Raw genomic sequence first — 23668 nt, 5'->3', positions numbered from 1 at the left:
AATTCCCTATTATTTTACTAAATCCTTCTCGTTTTATATAAACTAGCGGATGCGCTTCTAGCATCTAGGATCACAGTATTTAAAAGTAGAAAGAGGGCAGAAAATAGCCTAAAACCATCAAGGACCAATGAAAAGTTCGCTACATTGGAAAACCTAATTGGCTATTTTATTGTAATCTAAAGCTTCAGAAAAAAATTACTACTTTATAAAATAGAATTGTGCTTTAAATAATTGAACATGTAATCAAATATCATTTTACATTATTTTAAATTCTTTATTACATGAAGAAATTTTTAACAAATATATAATTCTTTTATCTCTGTGAAAAAAGATGCCATCAAACGTTTATACAATTAAGAATTAATTTCATCAAAATAAGTAGTTATTACTTTTTAAGAAGGTACTTTTTAAGAAGGTACTTATTTCATTTTTTTCTTTTAAAGTTTACTGAAGGCTAGGTTTTTAATGAAATAAATTTTAGGAATATGAAATTTTTCCTCATTAATAAATTTATTTTAAAAACGCCTTTGATTGTAAAGTAACAAAAAAAGCATAAACAACTACAATCATTACCATTTGCTTTTTAAAATTTTTTATTGTTTTGTATTAACTCTCCTAATATTAGAAATTAAACATTGGTTGAAGATTTCTTTAAGATAATGCAGTAACAATTTGTTTTCAGCCAGACTTGCACTTGTACATGTCTGTTATTATACTTTGCAAATTTTTGTAGGAATCCTCTTCATATTTTTGTCAACCATACGGAGGTGATATTAAATATCAGTAATTTGACACCCGACATACGTTGAGGACATATGTATAGTAGCGTCGAGTTCAGATACAATTTGTTCAGTGATATATACTTGTGAAAATAAGTCTTTTCAAAATCATATTTGTTATTTATTGTTGTAGTTTTGATTATAGAGGTCATTTCTCTTAGGAGGGTACCCTATCTCATATTAGTGATAAACTGTCCTAGTACATATGAGTAGCTACATTGTAAAGGAGAACCATATCGGTTCATTGGTAAGCGAGATCCTTCGGTACACACAGACAGACACACACACACACAGATCATGATACTTTATTAAAAGAATTTAGCACATCATATTATTGGCAGCTTTCTGCGGATATAAAAATGAAAAATTATAAAATTTAAACCAGTCTTGTTACCCGAGGGGCCGAATTAAAGAAAGCAGTAGTATTTTAACAGTTTTTATTTTAATATTGTTGGTAAAATGTCTGTAATATGACGATATACATAATTTTTCAGTATGAATTAGCATCGGTTCTAGTCCAGCTAATAATAATCTGCTTCGAAGCCATATTGGAAAAGCTATTTCACTAAATCAAACGTTATATGCATTATAGAAAGCTACGCTGTAAAATTTAAACATTAACATGTAAAAAAAAAATAGGTGTTATCTGTAATTTTTACTAAACTTTTTCTCTTATCATCCACGGGTAATAAATTGTTTTTCAAAACAGCAAATATTTTTTTTTAACTTTTTTAGACACATTAGTTGTTAATTTTGTAACTTATCCCGTTTTGAAATAACCTTGATAGATAATGGCTATATTGTATTTCCAAGCCAAATTATCTTTTCATTTTGCATTAAAAATCCAAAAAAAAATTTAGCTTCATCTACTGAAAACTTTGAATTTATTAGGATATTTTTAAAGTTGTGTTAGATCGATTCTGTTATGTTTTTCAGTGAGGCTTTTTAAAAATGGTTTTATGCTATTTCTAAAATGGTGTTCAGTCATTTTATAAGAATTGAGCAAGCTAAACAATTAGCTGTTTAAATGCAGCTAAATTGCGTGGACACCAACTACATGTTATCATTGTAATATCCTCCTGTACAACATATTAGTCACTTTGTTGGAATTGGACTACAAAAAAATTAATAAATTTTGTTTAAAATCAGTGCTGTTATATTAAAATAGTTGTTATACCATAAGTAATTAGTTAAACAGTAGATTTAGGTTTTCAGTTTCGATTTAAACTGATTTATATAGTCTTAAGTCCTATATTTCTTAACTGATGTTTTGTATAAGAAAATTGAAGCTATTCAAAACCTGCAAATAAAATACATTTGTTTTTTTTGTAGTCCCCCTCAAATTTAGCTAACAAATCCTTTCGATTTTATTATATTTACAATTTGTTAGTTTTATTTAATCAGTCCCTATATCAGTAGTATAAATAAGTTACAGGTAATTCTACATAAATTCTAAATCAAAAACTACATAAACTTTTTTGCATATTGATCATTAATGTAGATAAAATTCAATAATTTGTTTATTATGGATAGGGAAATCATTCTTAAATTATCCCTACATTTCTCAGCCATATGGATAAACCATGTATAACATCGTATTACAGACAATTTTTCACAAATACCAAAATATAATTATAAAATTAAAACCGGTTTTCAATTATAATCGCGGAAAGGTGTCTATAAAATAATGCAATAAATAACTATTATTAACTTTATTTTAAATTTTCAGAAGATAATTAAAAATGGCTCCAATTGGGGATCTAACACCAGAATGGAAGGTAAATATAATTTTTAACTAATCTTTTTTTTTGGGGGGGGGTCTTTAAGTTTTGGTATTTTGTACATAAATAGAGCCTATTGTTTAAATGAATGTTTATTTTCTTAACCTCTTGCCTAGTTGGGACTGTGGAGGTAAGGAAAATAGCTTTAAACTACTCTAAGGCATTTATAAAGCTTCTCTTAAAAATTTTAGCAATTTCCGAGATATTAATATTATAGGATACAAACAAAATAGGAATTTTACATATTTATTCAGACACTACAAATTGTTCCGATGTTATTTAAAAATGTAGGATTTATTTATTTTAGGAAAAGTTTTTAAAAGAGCTGTGTAGCCGTCCCAGCTGGTTGACAGAGGTGCGCAGAGACGGCAAGGATACAGCAGCTGTTAGTCAGGTATAATTAACTGTCGGCAGCAATAACATGTAAGTGCTAGTTTTATGTATAGTGTGTTTGTTAATCTTAAAAGGGATAAGGTAATTGACGATAAATAGATGTACAATCCAGTATATGTGTATCCAGTAGTAGGGTAGGGGGGGGGGGGGATAAAGTGGGTTAATAGGGGTTATCGCTTTTTTAGCCAGTTGCAAGCATCACTTTATTAGAGTTAAATGAAAATCTGGTGCGACATCCAAGTAATAATATATAATTGTACTAGGTGATCAAGAACGAATTTGACCGGAGGAGCGCAGATTTGACCGAGGATATGCGCAGCAAGTTTGTCAGAAGGATGGAGGCGTATGCTACAGGGATGTAATCATGAATTAGAAAATAGCATCTACGTCCTTAAAGGAAGCCTGCAAGAAATACCACGCTTTGACTGCTGAAAGACTGCCACAAGTAGACCCATTACCCCAAATTTGAAGCCTTCAGCTTCTATAACAAAAAAGTTCTAGGCATTTTAAATTGACATTTTATATACAATGGAAATTTTGAAAGAAATTTAATGCTAATGTTAGAAATTTTGAAATTAAACTACGTGGCCTAGAAACAAAATTATAAGCTTATTTTTGTCATAAATTTAGGTTGCCCGTAACTAATTATATTTTTACAATAAAAATACCCATTTTTATAGTCAAAATCATTTAAAAAAATTAAGTTTAACTTGCATTGTACCGAGTGTACTGTAGCCAATCAGAAGGCTGAATCAGCTTAACAACCAATCACAGCTGAGCTTGTATAAGTTTCGCCCTTTGTGTCCGCTATGATTTTCGTTTAAAAATGCAATTTAAATCGATTTTTTTCATATATTTTGACTATGAAATGTGGTGTTTTTAATGTAAAAATGTAATCAGTTACCGGTAATCTAAGTTTCTGACAAAGATAAGGTTATAATTTTGTGTCTAGGCGACGTAATTTAATATTGTTTTTTCTTTTATGAGCATTGGAAATCTTTCAAAATATCAATGTACATAAAATGCTATTTTGAAATGCCTAGAACTTTCTTGTTATTGAAGCTGAAGGCTTCAAATTTGGGGTATTGGGTCTACTTGTGGCAGTCTTTCAGCAGTTAAAGCGTGGGAGTTCTTGCAGGCGTCCTTTAAGGGCATCTAGGGGCACTTGTGGTGGTGGGGGATTGAAATCGACACCCCCGGTTTTTTTTTAGTTTCAGAAAGAAAAAGACACAAAAAATTAGGGGTTGATTTTTTCTTTGGTGCGCCCCTTAAAAAAAAGCTGTAATCTTCCCAGGAGCTATTAGTGTTTTGTGTAAAATGATTGTATTTACTATAGCTTGTTGGTCCACCTGTGAGGCTATGCACAAACTTATGCTTGATGATGAACAACCTGAAAATGAAAAGGTAAATATTTCTAAGATATCTTTATATTACCTGAATTTAAAATGTAGTTGCTAAGCTCCTGACTGCTATAGGCTATTCAAAAAATTCTTGAATAAGGTTAAACTATCCCCCACTCCTCTCACTCAGAAAATATCCTTTAAAAATTTCTAACTTTGATCATACCACAAAAAAAAAGTTCTTAAGCAATTAATGTTCTTAAGCCAAAGCATATTTTAGCAGTTTCTGAGAATCAGGGAAAAGGGAATGTGATTCTGACAAACAATTATAAGTGAAAATTTCCCCTCAACCCCCCACCCTTTTTTCTCCCCTTCTTTTCAAATGGAATTAATTGGCTGAATAGCAGCTCCTGCTTAGAATAGATTAACGCCAATAAATCGATAAATATTGATGTATGTATGCATAGACAACTACCTGGATTCATTATTGTTATTATTACTCTAATTTAGGCCCAGAGCCCAGCAAAAATTCCCTGAAATTTTGCTAACTTTATGGTTGATATTTACCATTTAGGCAAGACTGGACCCTGACCATTGGTACGAGGTGAACCTGACTAATGCCCTGCTCTTCGCCAACCTGACCCTGGACGGTCTGGAACAACTTGTACCTGGCAGGCTTTTCAGCACTAGGATGCCAAGAAATATTGTTGAGGCATGTGCAATGTTTTTTCAAATTTATTGCATCCAATAAAAGCAAGGTTTATATGTAAAAAGGAAACTTTAATTGTGCGGAGAGGAATAGGATCTTTAATGTTTAAGGGAAATCGTATTTAAAGAGAAAGAGAGACAGACATACATTAGGTTAGTTTACAGATCCTTGTAAACCAGATATGGAAATGGATATAGAATGTGATTGTGGCTAGTAAGACAGGAGAAAATTTGTCGTCAATCTATGGACATTATTTATTGGTCAGTTCGTTCAGTAGGAGTAGATGGGATAGGAATCGTTATTTAACCAGATGCAAGTTTCATCTGGTGTAAAGTCCAAGTAATAATAAATCCATTACTCAAATAAACATTGTTGATGCTGTGCAGGACGAGGGAGAACGTGATGACTTTATTGAGAAGTGTAAAGTCAATTATTTAAGAGTTATTTTGGTCCTGACTGAAACTGAAGAGTTTAAGAAATATTCAGGTTATTTACATTATGCATAGGCTTTCTATACAGCTTTTTTATCCATACTTTGTCAGTATGATACTTATAATATTTTATTTATTTTTTGTTTATTGTACAGGGGAATGAGGTTTCCTCAACGTCTTTGAGTTTTTAAAAAATCAAAAGAAAAGAAACCAAAAAGAAAAAAAATCATTTATTTTGGGGTTGATTTTCCTTTTTTTGTGGGGTGGGTTGGGAGTGTCTCATCCCCAACCGGTTCAACGGTTACTGAGATCTTAAGCTTTAGACAGACTGATGAACGGACAGACATCGTTCTAGTTTGTATTATAGATAATAATGGCTAATTGGTAGGTATGGATGGGCTTCTGGACTTTTACCGAGAGGAATGTGGACTTGTGGTTTACAACAGAGCTATTCCAGATTTTCAGGGATATTCCATTAAACCCTGGGGCTGTGATTCATTAAATTAATTTCATTTTAAATTGCTGAAAATTTGGATATTGGCGTAATGTTAGCGCTAAACGTGTTTTGTGCTGTAACTAAAAGGAGGTGGATAAGAAGGGGGAGAAACGAAGGAGTAGAAAAGAAGGAAGTTGGTTGTTGGGATATTTTCACTCAGAATTGTTTGTCAGGATCCTAGTCCCTTGTTCCTGATTAATCCATTCCTACCCACTAAATGATTATTATCGGATTCAATCTTATAATACAAAAATGTGCCAAGAATTCCTTTTTGTGTCTGATTAACCATCTAGTGTAATAAATCTATTCTAATTTCCAGGGTTCGGAAGCCGCGCCTCAGCCGCGCATAAGCCTCAGTTTTAAACCTGCTTGTGAGCAGAAAAAGAAATTTTTGAAAGAAGGATTGTCCACTAAAGAGACAGTTTTATACATCCAGCTAAATTTTATAGTGATAAAATGACGATTTCACTGAGGCTTACACGCAGCTTACGCGCGGCTTCCGATCCCTGCTAATTTCTTCAAAGGTAAGATTAAGATTTGCTGGTAAAGCTAAAGGTTTATTGACAATACCTGCCTTGATAGATCCCCACATCTGGAGACCTGGTAAACAACATCCTTGACCTGACCTATCACCTGGCTAAGGGTAGAAACTGTCTGGTACACTGTGCTGGAGGTTCTGGCAGGACAGGTCAATTAAATTATTAAATGACCATACTTTTTATTTTGAATATGAGTAAGGGAGGGAGGGACATTGGACTATAAATTACACTGGTACCTGAATTTTAATAACTACGCTATCTCAAGAACTTTTACCGTTTTTTTTTGGATGATTTAGTTTTTCTTTTCATTTATCTTACTTTATGCCATGTTATATTTGGTACAGTCCCCCAGTGTTAGGGCATCTCTTAGGCATAACAAAAGAAACTAGTTCCCCTAGAGATTTTAAAGCGAGCTTTATGTTCATTGTGCACAATTTAATGAGTATTGTATCAAAACCTTTGTTAAAGTCAAACAAACAGTTAATGTTACAGGAAGCCCTTTGGAAATATACCGCTCTAACTGCTGAAAGACTTCCACAAGCAGACCCAATAGAAGGTGGGAAAATTTCGAAGATTTTATCTTGATAAAATGTAACTTTAAGATGCCTATAACTTTTAGTTATTGAAGGTAGAGGCTTCAAATTTGGGTTATTAGGTCTACTTATAGCAGCCTTTCAGCAGTAAGAGCGTTGCATTTCCTGCGGGCTTTTAAGATTAAACAATTTTCAGGTATGGTTATAGCAGCCATTGTAAAGAATCTTGGAGTTTATGATCCTGTTGCCAGAATTCGCAGGAATAGTTCATGATAGATGAATATTGAATTAGTCTTCTTATAATTTTAGTTTATAGTTTTAATCTTTAAATATTGTAAATCGGCTTTAAAAAAGTTTTACCCAGCTGTGGCCAAAAGCGAATTGACACAAAAAAATAGTTAAAGGTTAAAATTGCGCAAATTGGAAATTGCTGGTTTTGTAAGCTAAGAGGCAATTGTCCCTCAAATACTTCTAGAAATATCGGATTCCAAAACACTTAATTTGCTCTTTTGGTTATTTTTTACCTCTTTCTGTTTTTAACTTTATTTTTAAGTGGTGGAAAAGTAACAGGCTGATCTTCATAGTCTATCTTATATTTTTTGCTCATAACTTTTGATTATAATTCCAAATTTTCTAACACCATGAATCACCACAGAGTGAAGAGCACCTACGTTGAAACTTTTGAGCAAGAACTTTTCCTTAAGAATGTACCAAAGGCAAGGACATTGACAATTATAATTTTTAAAAATAAACATTTAATAAGATATTATTTAGAAGAAAAAATAATTATTATTTTATAGTGGCTTTACCCCTAGCATCTTTGTAGCAGTTCAGTAGCAAGTTAAGGATTAAGATCCACAAACTTATGTTTTAAATGAAATTCAAATTTCCTGTTCTAAGTAGATCTTGGGAGTTTTTTTTTTTTAACTGGCTCCTGAGGTATTATAATTATAAACTCAATAAAGACCATAAAAGGCTTTATTGGCATGTGTGTAATGCAAATTCAATTAGGTCTTTAGAATAATTTTGTTCCAGAATAATTATCACTGTCAATATGTCCATAGGCAATTGACGCACGGATTGTACGCGAACGGCCGATGCTTGCAAAGGCTATAGCAGCTGAGCAGCTGCTACAAGTATTTGTGACGCACGGAGACAAAATGGCCGATAAAAATCACAATACTATTGAAAGAAAAGGTATTAATCATACTGGGATATGATAATGGAAAAAATAATGGATTTTACCATGCTTTTACATTTCAAGTCTTTTATTCCTTTTTAGTAGCGAAGCTACTCTACAATTCACTTTTTTGTCCGGTTAATCCGTCAGACTGTAACACTATGGTGTAAATAAGATTTACACACTTGGTATTGACGCTATACCTCATTATGGCGCATATTTAATTATAAAACATCAATTGCAGTCCGACCGCTTTGAATCAGCTTTTTGGCTGTTATTTTTTTCTACTTTTCAGAGATCTTTTATGACAAACAGTAATGATTATTTATTTAGGATCAGTAGAGCAGCTGGAGGAGGATAACCAAGAGAAGCTAAGAACAGCTTACCTCAAAACTTTTGATATGCTTGATCAGGTAATATGGATTTTTATATGAGAGATAAGGGACAATCGGCTATTTATTACACTAGTCCCCTAAGTTTATAATAAAGATTTTTTATTTGTTGGCTTAACAAGTTTGGGGATTTTAGTGAATTTTAATTGGATGTTGCGTTACATTAAGTTTTCAAACGTTTCAACCTACCCATGAACGATCTGACCAATAAATGTGTCCATGTTAGCAATCTAAATTGGTGATAAATTTTTCCCTGTTATAATATACACGTATATTCTATATCAGGATGCTTCTGGAACTCTGGACCGTGCAGAAGTGACTGAGTGGCTCAATATGTGTGGATCAGAACTTAATGTTGAAAAGGTATTTAATAGTTATTAAAGGTTTTAGTGCCTGAGTCCATTTATTTCTTTTACCTTTAAATATTGTCACAGGAACGGATCTATAGTATAGATGTATATACAGATAACTACCTCCCCTTTTTTCCAGGGACCTTTTTCGCCTGCTATCAAATTGTTTTCTACTACTTAGCTGTGTTAATATTCCTGACAACTATTTTCAATAACCAAATTAAGAGTCGGCACAAGGTCATTGGGATAGGGAAATACAGTTACTTAACCTTTTCCTCCTCAAGTGTTTTACTCTAATGTCACAGAAACGAAACTGCCTTTCAAGCATTATAAAAGTTCTTATATGTGTAATAAAGCATGTTTTAAAAATTTACATTTGTATAATTTCGACCCTTTTTTATAAAGGTACATTAAAATTTGTGACAAATAAACCTTTACTTTAAAGTTTTTTGGAGCACGCTTTTGTGGTTAAATATATATATTTTTTTCTAAGGTGCTTGGTGTCTTAATGGGTGATGAGGACCAGCTAACAAGGGAAAGGTTTGCTGACTTGATGACCACTAAAGTGGCGAGTAGCAGGAGGGAATACGACATTGGAGGCTCGGCCTTCTAATTCTGTACAAAGACGACTTTTTAAAAGCAAACCGTAATATTGTATTATATAGTCTAATATAATATGTATAATGATTTTAACTGTAATTTGAAAGTATTAAATTATATAAACATTATAAATAAAATATTTCCTTTAATTCTACACTAAAATTTTAACAATATGTAATATCTATTATTTATGTATAAAATGATAAATAAATGTTTTAATCATTATTTTTTTTTTCATACATATAAATAATAAGGTTTGTTTGCACCTAACTAGAATATTCTTATTATGTTTTTTAAATCTTTTTTATGAATGCACTTTTTCGTCTTTTTTACGAACTCCTTTAGCCCTTTAGTGGTTGTGTCTCAGGAAAATAACCTTGAATTTATCGCGATGTATTTACAAAGTTTTCTTGAAAAAAAAATCATTTGTGACTCTCGGCCCAGGTTCTACGAAATACCAGAAAAAAAAATCGTTTTACCAGAAAAGTGGTAAAGCTGGTCAACCTGGTAAAATATACCAGTTTCGTGGTAAATTTTACCAGCAAAAATTTTAGCCAAAAAATTAGTCAAATTTTACCATTTTTTTTGTAAAATTTGACGAAACAAAAAAACCCGTTTTTTGTGTTTTAAATTAAAAACAGCTCTTCATAATCAGTTGTAGTACTTTAAAATAATGACTTCTATACAATGAAGCCTAAATTTAAATTTTTTTTTTTTTTTTTTAATTTTACCACTTTTGGAAGTTTTACCAAAAATGTGGTCAATTTTACAACTCTATTTTTCAGGTTAAGTCCGAATTTTCGGACTTAGACAAAAAAACGCAATTTGGTCAATTTTTACCAAAAAGTTAGTAAAATTTGACAAGGTATTTTTTTAGGCTAAGTCCAGATTTTTGGACTCTGACAAAAAAATGAACTTGGTAAAATTTGACCAACTTTTTGGTAAAAATTGACAAGGTAAATTTTTAGGCTAAGTCCAGATTTTTGGACTTTGCCAAAAAAAAAAACTTGGTAAAATTTGACCAACTTTTTGGTAAAAATTGACAAGGTAAATTTTTAGGCTAAGTCCAGATTTTTCCAAACAAACATCCTTCTACTTAATGATAAAAATCGCAAATAAAATATAATGAGGAAATATTCAGACCTAATACTTTCCAAACAAACATCCTTTTACTCAGCACTATTTGCTTTCGTTATATGGAATATGAAATTAATAAAATATGATGATAATGATTTTATTTAGAATTTATTTCATATTATAACATAACAGGTCATATAGATATTATCCAGGTCAATACTGAAACTACAAAACTTACTAGTATCGTTTCTGTAAATAACATACCATACACCTGTCAAATGTGTAATAAAGTCAATATTTTTTAGAATTTTAGCTTGTGGAATGTTTGGAGCTCTCGAGTAGAACTTAATTAACTGACACAAATTTTCTCGGTTCTACATTGTTGTCATAATAAACACTGATTGGGCGGATTGTAATCAATACGCTTTATTTGTTAATAAAGTCAATATTTTTTAGAATTTTAGCTTGTGGAATGTTTGGTGTCAACATTGTCGTCATAATAAACACTGATTGTAATCAATACGCTTTATTTAAGTTAATTTTAACTGACTAACAAAATATTCTCGGTTCAACATTGTCGTCAATAATAAAACTTATTAGTATCGTTCTGTAAATTATTTGTTAATTTTAACTGACTAACAAATTTTCTCGGTTCAACATTGTCGTCATAATAAATAATGAAATTTTTTGTATAATCTGTGACTGTTACATGTTGAGATGGAACTCAAGTTGTTCTCCATGGAACTGCAAAGCTCCACACTTCAAAACTGGTTCAACTCCAAAATCCTGAAAAAGAATATTCATTTTTAAATTAAGCAATTAAAGGATTAACAAATCAAAAAGGCCTTACAAAAAGGAAAGTTAACTGTTTTGGGAAAATTTCATGGAGAAAGTAGATACAGCTTGTGTACGTGCCTGCTTATTAGAGAAAGTTTAATTCAGTTATCAATACATAACCAGACTGAGAGAAACTAAGAATGTCTTATAACGGGAATTTGGAGTTATGGTATGAATTAAATAGTCGTATGTTAGTTTTAAGAGAGAGTCTAGAGATTAGAGCCAGAACTGACAATGTCGAGATCCAGAGGGAGGTTTGTAAGAGGTTATATCAGCATGGATGGATTACTACACATCTTAATCGCTGCCGTCCTTCCCCTCTGCTGCCCGCCGCTGCCCAGGCTGCCGAACTGGCAGCTGTTCTTCACGAAGTAAACATGCACGAGGATGAATGTAATGCTGTTTAGATTTTAATAATATCCTGAATGTACTGTTTCAATAATATAAAGTAGTAAAATCTAATTTTAAATAGCTACCTATCTAGTACGTTATTTTTATGTATTAACTTTTGTCTAACCAGTTTAATATCTATCTAATAAATTTAATAATAGCTTAATTGTTAATATAATTTAGTATACAGTTTCATGAAGGTAGTTCGATGTGTGTCTGTGTATATTAACTTCATATTTGTTACGCTTGTATACATGGAAACTACCTTTTGGGGGCGAGGTGTTGCCGTAGTTGCGTGTAGGATTATTCCAACTATCTTTTATTACAAATAATTAAACACTTACTTTTAACGGATGAATTTCTGATGGCAACAGCTTCATGTTGGTGCAAGAAATGTTCCACGATCGAATTGCGGTCAGCTTATAATCAGAGAATACACCCAGCTGTGTGCGAAGCTAAACCTGAAAAAGAATATTAATTGAAATATAATTTATATATATTTTCAATATTATTTTACATAAAACACATCTTATAATATCTTTCTATTAAGGGTATAAAAATTCGTTACGCTTAAAACAATCATAAACCTTAAAGGGCGAATATAGGTTGGATATAATATGAGCTTATTTCAAAGGTGCTATTATATAGATTATAATAAATAATTTAAAGATAATGACATATCTAATTGTATTAGTCTGTTTACAGCTTATAAAACCTGTCTAACTCAAGATAATATTATGTAATTAGTGTGGTTCCCTAAGAACTCAAACACTCTACCATCACACAAGGCTTCGTAGCAAGGTTGAATTAAAAAGGTTTCGTTAAAGGATAGTCTTAATAACATGGCCTAAAATATCCATGTTCTTATTAAAATTATTTTAACACTTACTTCTATGTAAACCATTCACTAATTGCAGCGCCCATATATTTTCTCACGAATCTGATTCCTGGTTAAGTCTGAAAAACAATATTAATTGAAATATAATTTGTTAATATTTCTATTATTATTTATATATATTAATAGTAGAATACTTTAAATATTAAGAATAGGATAAAAAGTCGTTCTTATATCATATATCAAAAAGGTTTAAAAAATTATAAAACAAACAGTTTATCGAAGCAGCTTAAAACCATGCGTAAGGTCCTAAATTATATTGATTTTTTTATTACATTATTTAAACACTTACTTCTATGTGAGCCAATCTTTAATTGCAGCGCCCAAATAGTTATTTCTGATGAATCAGTGTTGCTGAACCTGAAAAACAATATTCAATTTAAATATAATTTATTAATATTTCTTTTACATTTATATATATTAAACCCCTTAAAGAATTATTTAATATTAAGAATAGGATAAAAAGTGTTTCTTAGATCAAATCAAAAAGGCTTAAAAAAGGCTTAAAACAATTATCCTATTATATAAATATTTTAATATTGTTCTCTTTTACAACGAAGCTTTTTATTTATTTTAATCTATAGCTGAAACTCAAATTAAAAATAGGATGAGGCCTCGACTTTTCTCTTCCTACTTTAAGTGCCCCTAGAGGCTTCTAAGGGGCATAGCCGCTAGTAAAACTTAAACCGTTAATCGAAGGCAGCCTAAAACCGTACGCTCAAGGTCCTATATTATTAATGTTTTTATATTAAAATTATTTAAACACTTACTTTTACGCAAACCACTCTTTGATTGCAGGGTCCATATACTAACAGCCAAGACTGAAGGTGGACACGTACTTTTTTAAACTTCTGAATATCAGCTCTCTAGAATTCTTAAATGACATTCATATAAATCTTGTGAGATGGACCATCTCCTGTCAATCATACTTGGATATAACACGTATTTTCTCTAAGAGACTTGAAATATAACACTCATTGTTTACAATAGTTTTCAATCGGTATAGCGGCATTCATGCACATGCTCTGTACAGGTATACAACTTTATATTGAAAAATATTTCTTTTATATCCATTGCAATATATTTTTTTATATTTTATCGATGATATTTCATTTAAGTCATTGCAAAAATATATTACATTCACATTAAAAAAAATTTACATTAATTTAACTTTCGTAACCCTGTTTTCAGAAGATCAAATCAGCATGCTCGACAAAGTTGCCAAACTTTAAAAAACACCTTATGTATATAATATCATTTTAATATTTTACCGGTTAATTAATTAAAACTGCATAACTTATATAATTCATGAAATGTTATTATTCGTTGCATTTTTACGATTAAAAATATAACTGTCTTGCAAAGTGTTTTGCCACCTATTCAATCTGTATGTTGGCAACCGTAACTTTCCATCGGCGCAATATTCAACTGCACTATATGACTACGGTGCATTTTTGTATTTTAGTAATCATTTTTAGTGAAATTACAGTGAATTTTTAAGTTAATATGTAACATTCTGTTTTATAATTCAAATTTTATCATTAATTATTGAGAATTCTTTGTAAAATATTCTTCGTATTCGTTTTTTCTCCCATTTTTGGGACTCTTTTTAGCTTACGTAATATACAGGACTTTTTTAAATGTAAAATTAATAAATATATTTCTTGCATCGTAGTATAAACGGATTTTCGCAAATATAGGAGTACAATTATAAGAATGAAACTACTTTTTTGCCCAGAGGTGCCGGAGGCACTGGCTAAAAATAACTGTTTTTAATCTTATGCTTTTAGATTTTTATATTCGTAGAAAACCATGGATATAATACGATATGCTAGTTACCTAGTTTTTTGCGTATGAATGAGAACACCTGTTCCTATCCACCGGATTCGAATGAATACGAGCTAATTTTATTTTGTAATTTTTTATTTCTTAAATATTCTACCTTTTCAGATAGTTCTGAATAACAGGCTATTCAAGTCAATCACCTGGGTACGCGTACATCATAATAACAGGTATGGGTGTATATTAGCTGTATAAGATTTATTTTTTTTCTCCTGCTACAAAATTTGTTTTAAATAAATAAGGGGGGGGGGGAAGTTTTGACACATTTGCGTAAACAGGGAGTATAGGCTTTATCTTTGGACTGAGAGTATAGGTTATTAGGGATAAAATCATTCTTATATGATGAATTTTCCCAAGTTTTAAGATTTTTTGGATAGGCCTCCAGGTTCCGGAGCTCCAGGCCTTCCCCCCCCCCCCTTGTTTAAGGACAAATAAAATACCGGAAAGTTAAAAAACATTAATCACACCCCTCCCAAAAATAAACAAGACAAACAAAATAATCATTCCTCAAATTAGGATGAATCCATACGAATACCACGAGCTGCATGACAGATGGGACGCCCTCATGGTTAGGATGTTGAGACTCTTCTCCAAGCTAAATATTCGAGTTCAAGAAGAATCATGTGGCATTGATGACGCTGTTGAAATAGTAAAACTGTTATACCATCACGGTTGGGTAGAGACACACTTAAAGAAGAATGAACCTATGCCCGAGAATCTCTACGAGAACGAGAGACCCCGCCTGGATGATACCGAGAGATATGTCATTGACCATGAAGCCGACTGTGCACCTTTCCTCACCAACGTCAGCCCTTTTTTCTAAATAAAACCCATAGTAACACATCTCTTTTCTTAATTTAGATTAACCTGCTCGGCCCTGATAATATTCAAGACCATGAGTTCTTCACATTCTGACGAGCAGGAAAGAATAAGGAAAGGTAAAAACTACGAAATTATTGCAGGGGTGTATATTCTGCTCCGGGGGGGGGGGGGGAGGAGGAAAAAAGAAATAAGTGGATCAATGATGGAAGTTGCTTCAAATCACCTGCTCTTGTTCATGGCTAGTTGACTTTTGTAGCAGGGGAAAAAATTGTTTTTAACCAAAAAATGTTTCAGAATTCTTTGAGTTTCTTCATTAAAAAACGCTTTAGTTTTCTCATTTTTAATTCAATGTTCTTTCCTTTCAGGGAAGAGAAAGGAGAAGCTAGGAGAAGCCGAGCTCGCCGCCGGCGATTTCATCCAGCCTCCGGATATCCATGCTGAAAGCGAATTTTAATTGTAATTTGTGGCGTTATCCTCTTAGAAAATTTTGTTTGTATTATTTAACTCCCCATCCCCCCCCCCCCCAAACTAAATTGCTGGGTTAGGTTAGGCTAGGTTAAGTTATACGGCTAGGTAGAGGCCAGGGGCCGTTTTTCTAGGGGGGGGGGGGGGGGGTATTTCCTAAGAGGATAACATCAATTTGTTCTTTCAGAACATTTACGTTAACCTCTCTTTGATTGCAGCGCCCATATATTTTATAATTAAGTACCCATGGTGACAGTGATCGAGCCCCACTGGTCGTGCAGATATATAATTTCCTGCATATAAACATTAATAAACATTATTTACCCCTAAAGCCGACGATTACGTATGCACGTGTACAGTTTTTTAAGCTTCTGGCTATAGCTCTCTAGGAGATCTTAATTGATATGTTTTATTTTTTGTTTTTGTTTTTTAATATTTTTGTTATGTTGTTTTCGTTGTTTTACATTATTTATTTTATAGCAAATTAACAAATTTTCTGGGTTCAACACTGTTGTTATAATAAAACTCCATGCAACTGCAGAATTCTGCAAAAGTCACGACCAGTGGGGCTCGATTATATATGCGTTCGTCGGCTTTTCAGGGAAGGCAGGAAATTTATATAGGTATTATCCAGGTCAGGACTGGAACAAACAAAATTTTATGTATATTGTATATAGTTATTTTTTTCAAAGTAAAAAAATGTCAGACCAACGCTGGATGACGTATGTATAATTGGATCACAATTTTGATAGGTAAGTTTAATTAATTTTATAGACAATCAAAGAATAAATAAGGGTATTTTCTTATGTTTGTAACTCTAACTCTTTATTTTGTGAGTTCCTTTGACATTTAATTTTGGTTTCAAAAAGTGTCACTCCCCCCCCCCCCCTTTTTTACTTTCTCCTTCTTTCGTTATATGTAAACAAGTAATAACCTTATTATTATAACCAGGGGTGTATATTCTGCACAAGATTTATTTTTTTTCCCCTGCTACAAAATTTTTTATTTTTTTTCCCCCCTAGATTTTTCTGAAAAAGTAGGGGGGGAAATAGAAAAATATTTAAAGAACTCTATATTTCATTTATTTTATCCCTCCTACCACACATTTTTTTAGTTTTTTTAACCAAGGAGGGGGGCAAAATGGAAAAAATGTTTTCAGTTTTCTTAATTTTTACATTTTTTTTTCCTCCAACCACTTATTTTTTATTTCCCCCCCCCCCCCTGAGCAGGGGATCCCATGCAGAATATACATCCCTGATTATAACATATACTTCTTATTTCAGGAGTTACCTATACACCCCTGTTAGACGTTATTGAAATGGGAGACAATTTGATTGGTACACTCTCTAAAGCTCTACTGAAGCGTATAAGAAGTGGAGATAAGAGGAAAAATGTACAGGTGACTTTTTACAACTAATTATTTCTACATATTTAAGATGAACCTTACTTTTCATTACTGTACTTAAAGTATAATCTATGCTCGACTTTAATTTCTATTTTTCACTTGCAGTCAGCGCACTATAAACATGCTTGCTCTTACACCAGTATAGTCATATGTACTGTAATCAATTGACACGTGTAGCTTGCCCAAATAACGATCCATAACAACTCCCCTATATTATTTTAAATAAGTAATTCACTAATTATGTAATCTTTTTCCAGTTGCAGCATAAACTGAGGTCCATAAGAAAACTCTTCTGTAATGCAACGAGAAACAGAAAATGGCGCAAGAAACATCAACAAAGTGAAGACAGTCAGCCATTACTAGAAGAAGAACAGCAGGAGGATTTGATGGATGTGGAATATGAGAACGAAACTGCATCGTCAAAAGGTAACCTACAATATCTGTAATATAAAGTAGAACGATGTCGGTCTGTCTGTTTGTTGTTTGTTTGTCCAAATTCCCACAAACATTGTCTCCCAATTTTTGTTTTTTATTTTCCTTTCAATCTAAATTTCAAACAATTGGTTTGATCAAACGTTAGTTAAGTTTGTCTCAAGATATCCTTGTTCCAGGGGTGTATATTCTACATGGGATCCCTTAACCTAACCCACCTTCACCCACTCTCTACATTTATCTACTTTTTCTGGAATTTTTAATTTTTTAACTTTCTAATTTGACTAGTTTTTCTTTACGGCATTATCCTTATACTAAAGTAACAGGATGTCTGTGTGTCTGTTCAAAAGGATCTTGCTAACCGCTGAACCGATTGGGTTCTCCTTTACAGGGTACCTTCACATAGGTCCCGGGAAGGTTTATAACTATAAAACATCATGTTTAACATCGTATTTTTTTAGGTAAAGTTTGTACAGGCTGCAATACCAACTTCACAAAGGAAACCGAAAGTATATGTTATCAATGCTACGCAAACCAAGTTTTGGAGCGATTAAATAACAATCCTGAAGAAACGGACTACATTAATATTGTTGTAGACAATATTAACAACAATAATACCAACGATAATAATGATGCAGACAATGACAGCATTCAAGATGCCGAGGACTGGGAACACGTCGAATTGTTTGATATACCTGAAGATTATTTTGACCCAGATGATGACGATGACCCTGATGACGAACCTGATGGCGATCATGACGGGGATCCCTTCAAACATCTTACAGAACTTGAGAAAGAAATTGTTAATGATTTCAGAAGCGTTTGTGTTCTAGACAACCCCATCTCTCACAACAAAGTTAGAATCATCCTGGCGATTCTGAAACGCTTGTGTATTTTCAAATTTCCGTCATATAATACATTATTCAAACCCAAATACAAAGTTGAAATCAAAGAAAACAAATATAATCCTACAAATGCTCCTGGTTCACTGATTGAGTGCAGGTATGTTTATATACGATTTAGAAAGCGTAGCATTTCTATAATCATTACCAGAATTTCCGTACGTCCATTTTAAACATGTCGATTTTTCTCCTTTTTTAACAACAAACTTTCAAGTGTTCTAATTATCAGTTTGATCATTCTTTGGTATATTGCTTCCTGCGACAACTTGAGAACAATATTATAAGCGAAGCCACTCTATAATTAATTCCTTAAAATTTAAGTATGTGCATAAACCTTATCCTTCTTGAAGCATTTTTTTTTAACAAATTTACTTACATACAATTTTGGTTCGACTTTAATATTTTTAAATTCAGTTCAGATACTTCACAATTGTTAATGTCCGTTTGTCGTACCGTTTCAGTGCTTTGGTTTTTATGGATGTTGTCATCCTTGTTCCATTACTTTTCATCGTAATATTATTTGGAGCCCGATGGTGCAAAATTTCTTTGAATTATGCAAGTTTTAGTTAAAAATATATTTCTTTTTCCAGATTCCCTACCTATGAGATCCTCCAAGACGCCATCACAGACTTTAAACGGTTGAATGGACAACAGGCCGTTGATGATCATATAACTTTTGACATCTCGGGCGACGGAGTGAAAGCAGCTCAGGGATCTCATATCTCCTATTATACTGTCTGGATTAGGTAAGTAATTAATATATTGTGGATTTGAAAGGGTTGGGTTGGGATAAAGTTCTTTTCATATACAGCATGACCCTCGAAAAGGTATTTTTTAGGATTGGCAGCCTATATTTCAAAGGATATCAAAATATTTGTTTTACATCAATTGACAGCCCAGATTTTTAAAGCCAAAGTTTAGGAAACCATTCAATAAACAAATAAGAAAGAAAACTAAGTTTACAATTGATACTTTTTTCTATTGCATTCATATATAAAAATCTGTCTTACTGTATACCAGGACTTAATTAATACCATAAGTAAACCTAGTTTTTACCACTTTTACGGTAAAATTTTACCAGCCTTTACGTTTTATAAATCAGTGACTACAATTTTAAGTCTAAGGTATTAAATGCTATTATTATTAATTCTTCTTTATTATTTCAGGTTATTCTTCAACAAAGATTTCAGTGTTATATTGCCAGTCAGCATATTTGAGAAGACGAGGAAGCGTCCCTACAGTTACAACTTTCTGGATAATGTTACCCGATTCATCAACAAACTAATTCAAGAAGGATTACCTGGACATACCTTTCAATGTAGAACCATCATCCACGATGCCGTTGCCAGAGCCGATGTATTCGGCCTTCTTGGCCATGGATCAAAAAATGGATGCCCACACTGTGACCTTCCAGGGATGGCTTTTTCACAGACTTATCTCCGTCAAAAGAACTTGGTATTGTTCGAATCAATGAATGTATTTTACCCCAGTGACAGTCAAAATATGGGTACGCCGAGGTCTGACGAGAAATTCCGCAAGTTAGAGGAAAATAATCAGAACATGAAAACCAGTTTTTCTGACCTTGACCCGAGCTTGGATTTAATACAAGATTGCCCCAGTGATCCGATGCACGCGTTGCACCTGGGCTATGTAAAGAAAGTGATGACGTACCTGAAGAAAGGACGTAATAGTTATCCAGAATTGGAAGAAGAAGACTTAGTTCAAATGGAGAGAATTACAGGGATGTACTGCATTTGACTGAAGAAATGACGCGTAAAATAGGTGTTTTCTTCGCGCATTTCTCGGCACTGCGATAAAATTCTGCAGTTTTGGATTTATGTCTATTACACATTATTTGTACGCCTTGTTATGCCGCTTAAAAGAGTGTTAGTTTGAAAAGTTTAAAGAACTTAAATTTTGAAAATTTTCTCCTTATCACCCATATTTTACCATGAACTGCAGTAACTCCAATTATAGATGAAATCAACGATCAATTGAAGCTTGTTGGCGATTTTGATCGCGTTCCCCGTACGTCCATCATGCGCCTGACAGAGAAGAAGCTAGCCCTCAATTTGAAAAGTTCTGAATTCAAAGTACTGGGCTTCTACCATATGATATTTTATGCAGAGGTAGGTTTTTACCATATTATAATCTTTTTAGAATTTAAAGCTTATTTCAGTTTCATTATATTGTATAGCAATAACATTCTTTTTAAATTTGCGCACGTGTGCTATATTATATATATATATATATATTTCTATTGAGGAGGGTGGACTTCCAATAAGTATATAGGGCGAAGCCCCTAGAGGCTAGGGGCGAAACAGCTAGTTTTACCTTAAATTATTACAATGTTTTTTTTTTCCAGTTGGCAAATCTTAAAGATGAACAACGTCTGATATGCAAGTTTTTATTCCACATATTGCGCAGTCTCGAAGAGCATATAACAACTGAACGTGTGGCTGAGCTCAAGACCATGATAATGGTCCTGAACTCAAAATTGGCGGAGATGTACGGCGAATCGTGCTTGAGTTACAATACTCACATGCTTTACCATATGCCGGAACATGTCCGCCGATTTGGACCATCCATGGCGTTCAGTTGTTATGCTTTCAAAAGTGCCAATCATGTGATATCAACTTACATCCGCGGCTATAATTTTGGCCTTAAAGAGGTTTCAAACAGGTAATACTATTTTTTTTTAGTTGAGTTCCTTTGACTTTTAGTTTTGGTTTCAAGAAGTGTCACTTCTCCCCCCCCCCACTCTTTACAAATTTTAATGTAATTTTTAAAAATGTAACATAACTTTCTTTCCGTGTATTGCTTCAAACACTTAAGCTATAACGATTTCACCAGCAACATACCTTTCCGTTTAACAGCCATTAATGACATAAATGACATATTTAGATTGTTGATATTTCACACAGTGAAACCGTACATAAATCAAAAGCTGGCTGTCAGGGGAACTAGGAATGCCAACAAACGAAAGTTCGAGAGTAATCAATTCTATACAGACTGCCAAGACCTCTACTTTGTCCCAGACTGCCGTCGTGATAAAACAGTATGGTTGGTCCACAAAGTGAGGACATTTTTTCCGGCATACACCTTTCCTGAAGATTCCAGAATAATAGGTAGGGGTGTATATTTTGCACATGATTAATTGTTGTATAGAAATATTTCATGAACTATACATTTCATCTAATTCCTTTTTAACCTACCACAATTTATTTGTAATTCTCTTATCATGCCAGGAGGAGAGTGTGGTAAAGGGGGGGTCTAGGAAATATGAATTAAGTTTTATGGTTTTAAACACTGAAAATATACACCCCTGGTATTAGGAGTAGGCAAGACTGACGATCCCGAAGACTATAGCCATCCTCCAACACAACTAGCCTCCAACCTACTGAAGTACAGAGTAGCATGTATCTCCGTACACCTGTTGCATCAAGATGTCTCCATCGTAATTCCTATCGGAATTTAATTTTGTACATTGAAAGCAGAGAAAGGGGGGGGGGGGAAATGACACTTTTTAAAACCAAAACTAAAAGTTCCATATTGTACCCCTATAAAACAACTGCCATGCAAAATGTCAGATCTGTAACTGTTTCTTTAGTTCAGTTCCTTTGACTTTTAGTTTTGGTTTCAAAAAGTGTCACTTCCCCCCCCCCCCCTTTTGTTATAATATGTATGTAAAATGTTGTAAAATTCAACTGAAGGCCCTTCCCTCTTTATTTGGAATTTATGTGAAATGTACTTTAAAATATTTTTTTCATTAAAATTATTTTTTATAGCTAATTTTAAAAAAGGCATTTCAACTTAATTTAGCAAAACCCTACCTTTTTGGCCATCGATGGGTATGAAGTTAAAGTGTTATAAGTCTAGTCTGTAATTTGAAAGAGTACATGTTTGCAATTTAATTTAATTTTACATAAAATTTTAATTTCTGTCTACACATTTCAGATTTAAAACTATGCAAATTGCCCATGCCAACGACCTGGATAGAACAGCGTAATTTCGACTGGCAATTGACCAAGCTAGATCCCAAAATGACGAGGACTGGAAAGAGTGCTAGTTCTGGAAAGGTAAAAATTATATTTAAGGCCTAATTTACTATTGTACAAATTGCTGCTACCCTTCGCTCTTAAAACTTATAAATTCGCATGTTACCGGATCGAAAGGAAAACCTTATCGGTTCATGCTTAACAGACCACAAAAGATTATTGACCAAGTATAATTATTTATTAATTTTCCACAGTGTGTTTAACATTTGATATTAGTAATTAAAATTCTAGGGGCATAGCCACTGCTATCTAATATCTTATTATGCATTGTAAATACAACAATTATTTCTTGTTTTAGAACAACAAGCCTACTGGAGGTGGCAAACCTAATGGAAGTGCCAGAGGTGGAAGTGCCAAAGCTGCAAGTGCCAAACCTGGAAGTTCCAAACCTGGAAGTAACAAATCTACTGGAGGTGGCAAAGGTACAACAGCAAAGGTAGGATTTTAAGTTTTATTGTTATCGGTTTTTGGTTTGTTGGTGTTTTGTTGTTATACTAAACTTACTAACATGATGTCTGTTTGTGGGTTTGTACCAACAAATCTTGTTAACCGTTGAACAAATTGGGTCCCTCTAACCATATAACTTAACCTAGCCTAACCTAACACAGTCATTTTGTCGGGAGAGGGGGGGGGGGAGGGTAAAGTTTTAAAAAATAGAAGAAAAAAATTCCTAACAGGATAATGCCGGTGTTGTTTAAAACTATAATCCTCGGTAAGTAATGCTTTACAATAATTATCTATATTATTTTTAGAACACAACTAGAACCACAACATCTCCAATAAGGATTACCCCACCTCCATCTCCACGGCCACGGCCCCCCTCCGCGAGTCAACGGACCGAGAGAGCTGTAGTTCCTCCTGCAACATCATCACGACCCCAGTCCCAGTCATCACGACCCCAGGGATCATCTGCCCCTTCTGGTAGAACCGTAGAGATGGTAGAAAGCGAGGTATTATTTTTATTTCATTTTGTCATCCAGAGGATACAAATTACAATTATTTAGGATATATATCGACTTA

General features: G+C 33.1%; 3 protein-coding genes across 3 annotated transcripts; all 3 read left to right on the top strand.

Moving 5' to 3' along the window:
• The first annotated feature begins 2479 nt into the window (after positions 1–2479).
• Positions 2480–9748, top strand: LOC145304572 (uncharacterized). Its single transcript, XM_080146491.1, has 14 exons — positions 2480–2557; positions 2868–2954; positions 3217–3307; positions 4290–4357; positions 4868–5005; positions 5389–5488; positions 5822–5898; positions 6512–6617; positions 7198–7261; positions 7657–7717; positions 8066–8198; positions 8515–8594; positions 8859–8936; positions 9417–9748. Exons 1-14 carry the CDS (start codon positions 2522–2524, stop codon positions 9534–9536), a joined length of 1239 nt encoding a protein of 412 aa, XP_080002617.1. The 5' UTR covers positions 2480–2521; the 3' UTR covers positions 9537–9748.
• A 7819-nt stretch (positions 9749–17567) lies between these two features.
• LOC145304558 (uncharacterized) lies at positions 17568–18763 on the top strand. The gene is made up of 2 exons (XM_080146469.1): positions 17568–17682; positions 18150–18763. Exons 1-2 carry the CDS (start codon positions 17643–17645, stop codon positions 18761–18763), a joined length of 654 nt encoding a protein of 217 aa, XP_080002595.1. The 5' UTR covers positions 17568–17642.
• A 1826-nt stretch (positions 18764–20589) lies between these two features.
• LOC145304567 (uncharacterized) lies at positions 20590–21276 on the top strand. The gene is made up of 2 exons (XM_080146481.1): positions 20590–20719; positions 20956–21276. The coding sequence occupies exons 1-2, from the start codon at positions 20630–20632 to the stop codon at positions 21274–21276; spliced, it is 411 nt and encodes a 136-aa protein (XP_080002607.1). The 5' UTR covers positions 20590–20629.
• The last annotated feature ends 2392 nt before the right edge of the window (positions 21277–23668 follow it).

Source organism: Acartia tonsa, chromosome 2, assembly GCF_053477335.1.
Source record: "Acartia tonsa isolate MP-2025a chromosome 2, ASM5347733v1, whole genome shotgun sequence".
Lineage (NCBI taxonomy): Eukaryota > Metazoa > Arthropoda > Copepoda > Calanoida > Acartiidae > Acartia > Acartia tonsa.
This window is presented reverse-complemented; position numbering and strand designations above follow the sequence as displayed.

What these genes read in the sequence shown, in the direction of transcription:
- LOC145304572 (XM_080146491.1), top strand. Translation starts at nt 2,522, where the DNA reads ATGGCTCCAATTGGGGATCTAACACCAGAATGGAAG. An exon ending in GATGGAGGCGTATGCTACAG is followed by an intron (nt 3,308 to 4,289) that starts GGATGTAATCAT and finishes TATTTACTATAG; the next exon opens with CTTGTTGGTCCACCTGTGAG. An exon ending in TGGAGGTTCTGGCAGGACAG is followed by an intron (nt 6,618 to 7,197) that starts GTCAATTAAATT and finishes AACAATTTTCAG; the next exon opens with GTATGGTTATAGCAGCCATT.
- LOC145304558 (XM_080146469.1), top strand. Translation starts at nt 17,643, where the DNA reads ATGGATGTGGAATATGAGAACGAAACTGCATCGTCAAAAG. An exon ending in CGAAACTGCATCGTCAAAAG is followed by an intron (nt 17,683 to 18,149) that starts GTAACCTACAAT and finishes GTATTTTTTTAG; the next exon opens with GTAAAGTTTGTACAGGCTGC.
- LOC145304567 (XM_080146481.1), top strand. Translation starts at nt 20,630, where the DNA reads ATGCGCCTGACAGAGAAGAAGCTAGCCCTCAATTTGAAAAGTTCTGAA. An exon ending in ATATGATATTTTATGCAGAG is followed by an intron (nt 20,720 to 20,955) that starts GTAGGTTTTTAC and finishes TTTTTTTTCCAG; the next exon opens with TTGGCAAATCTTAAAGATGA.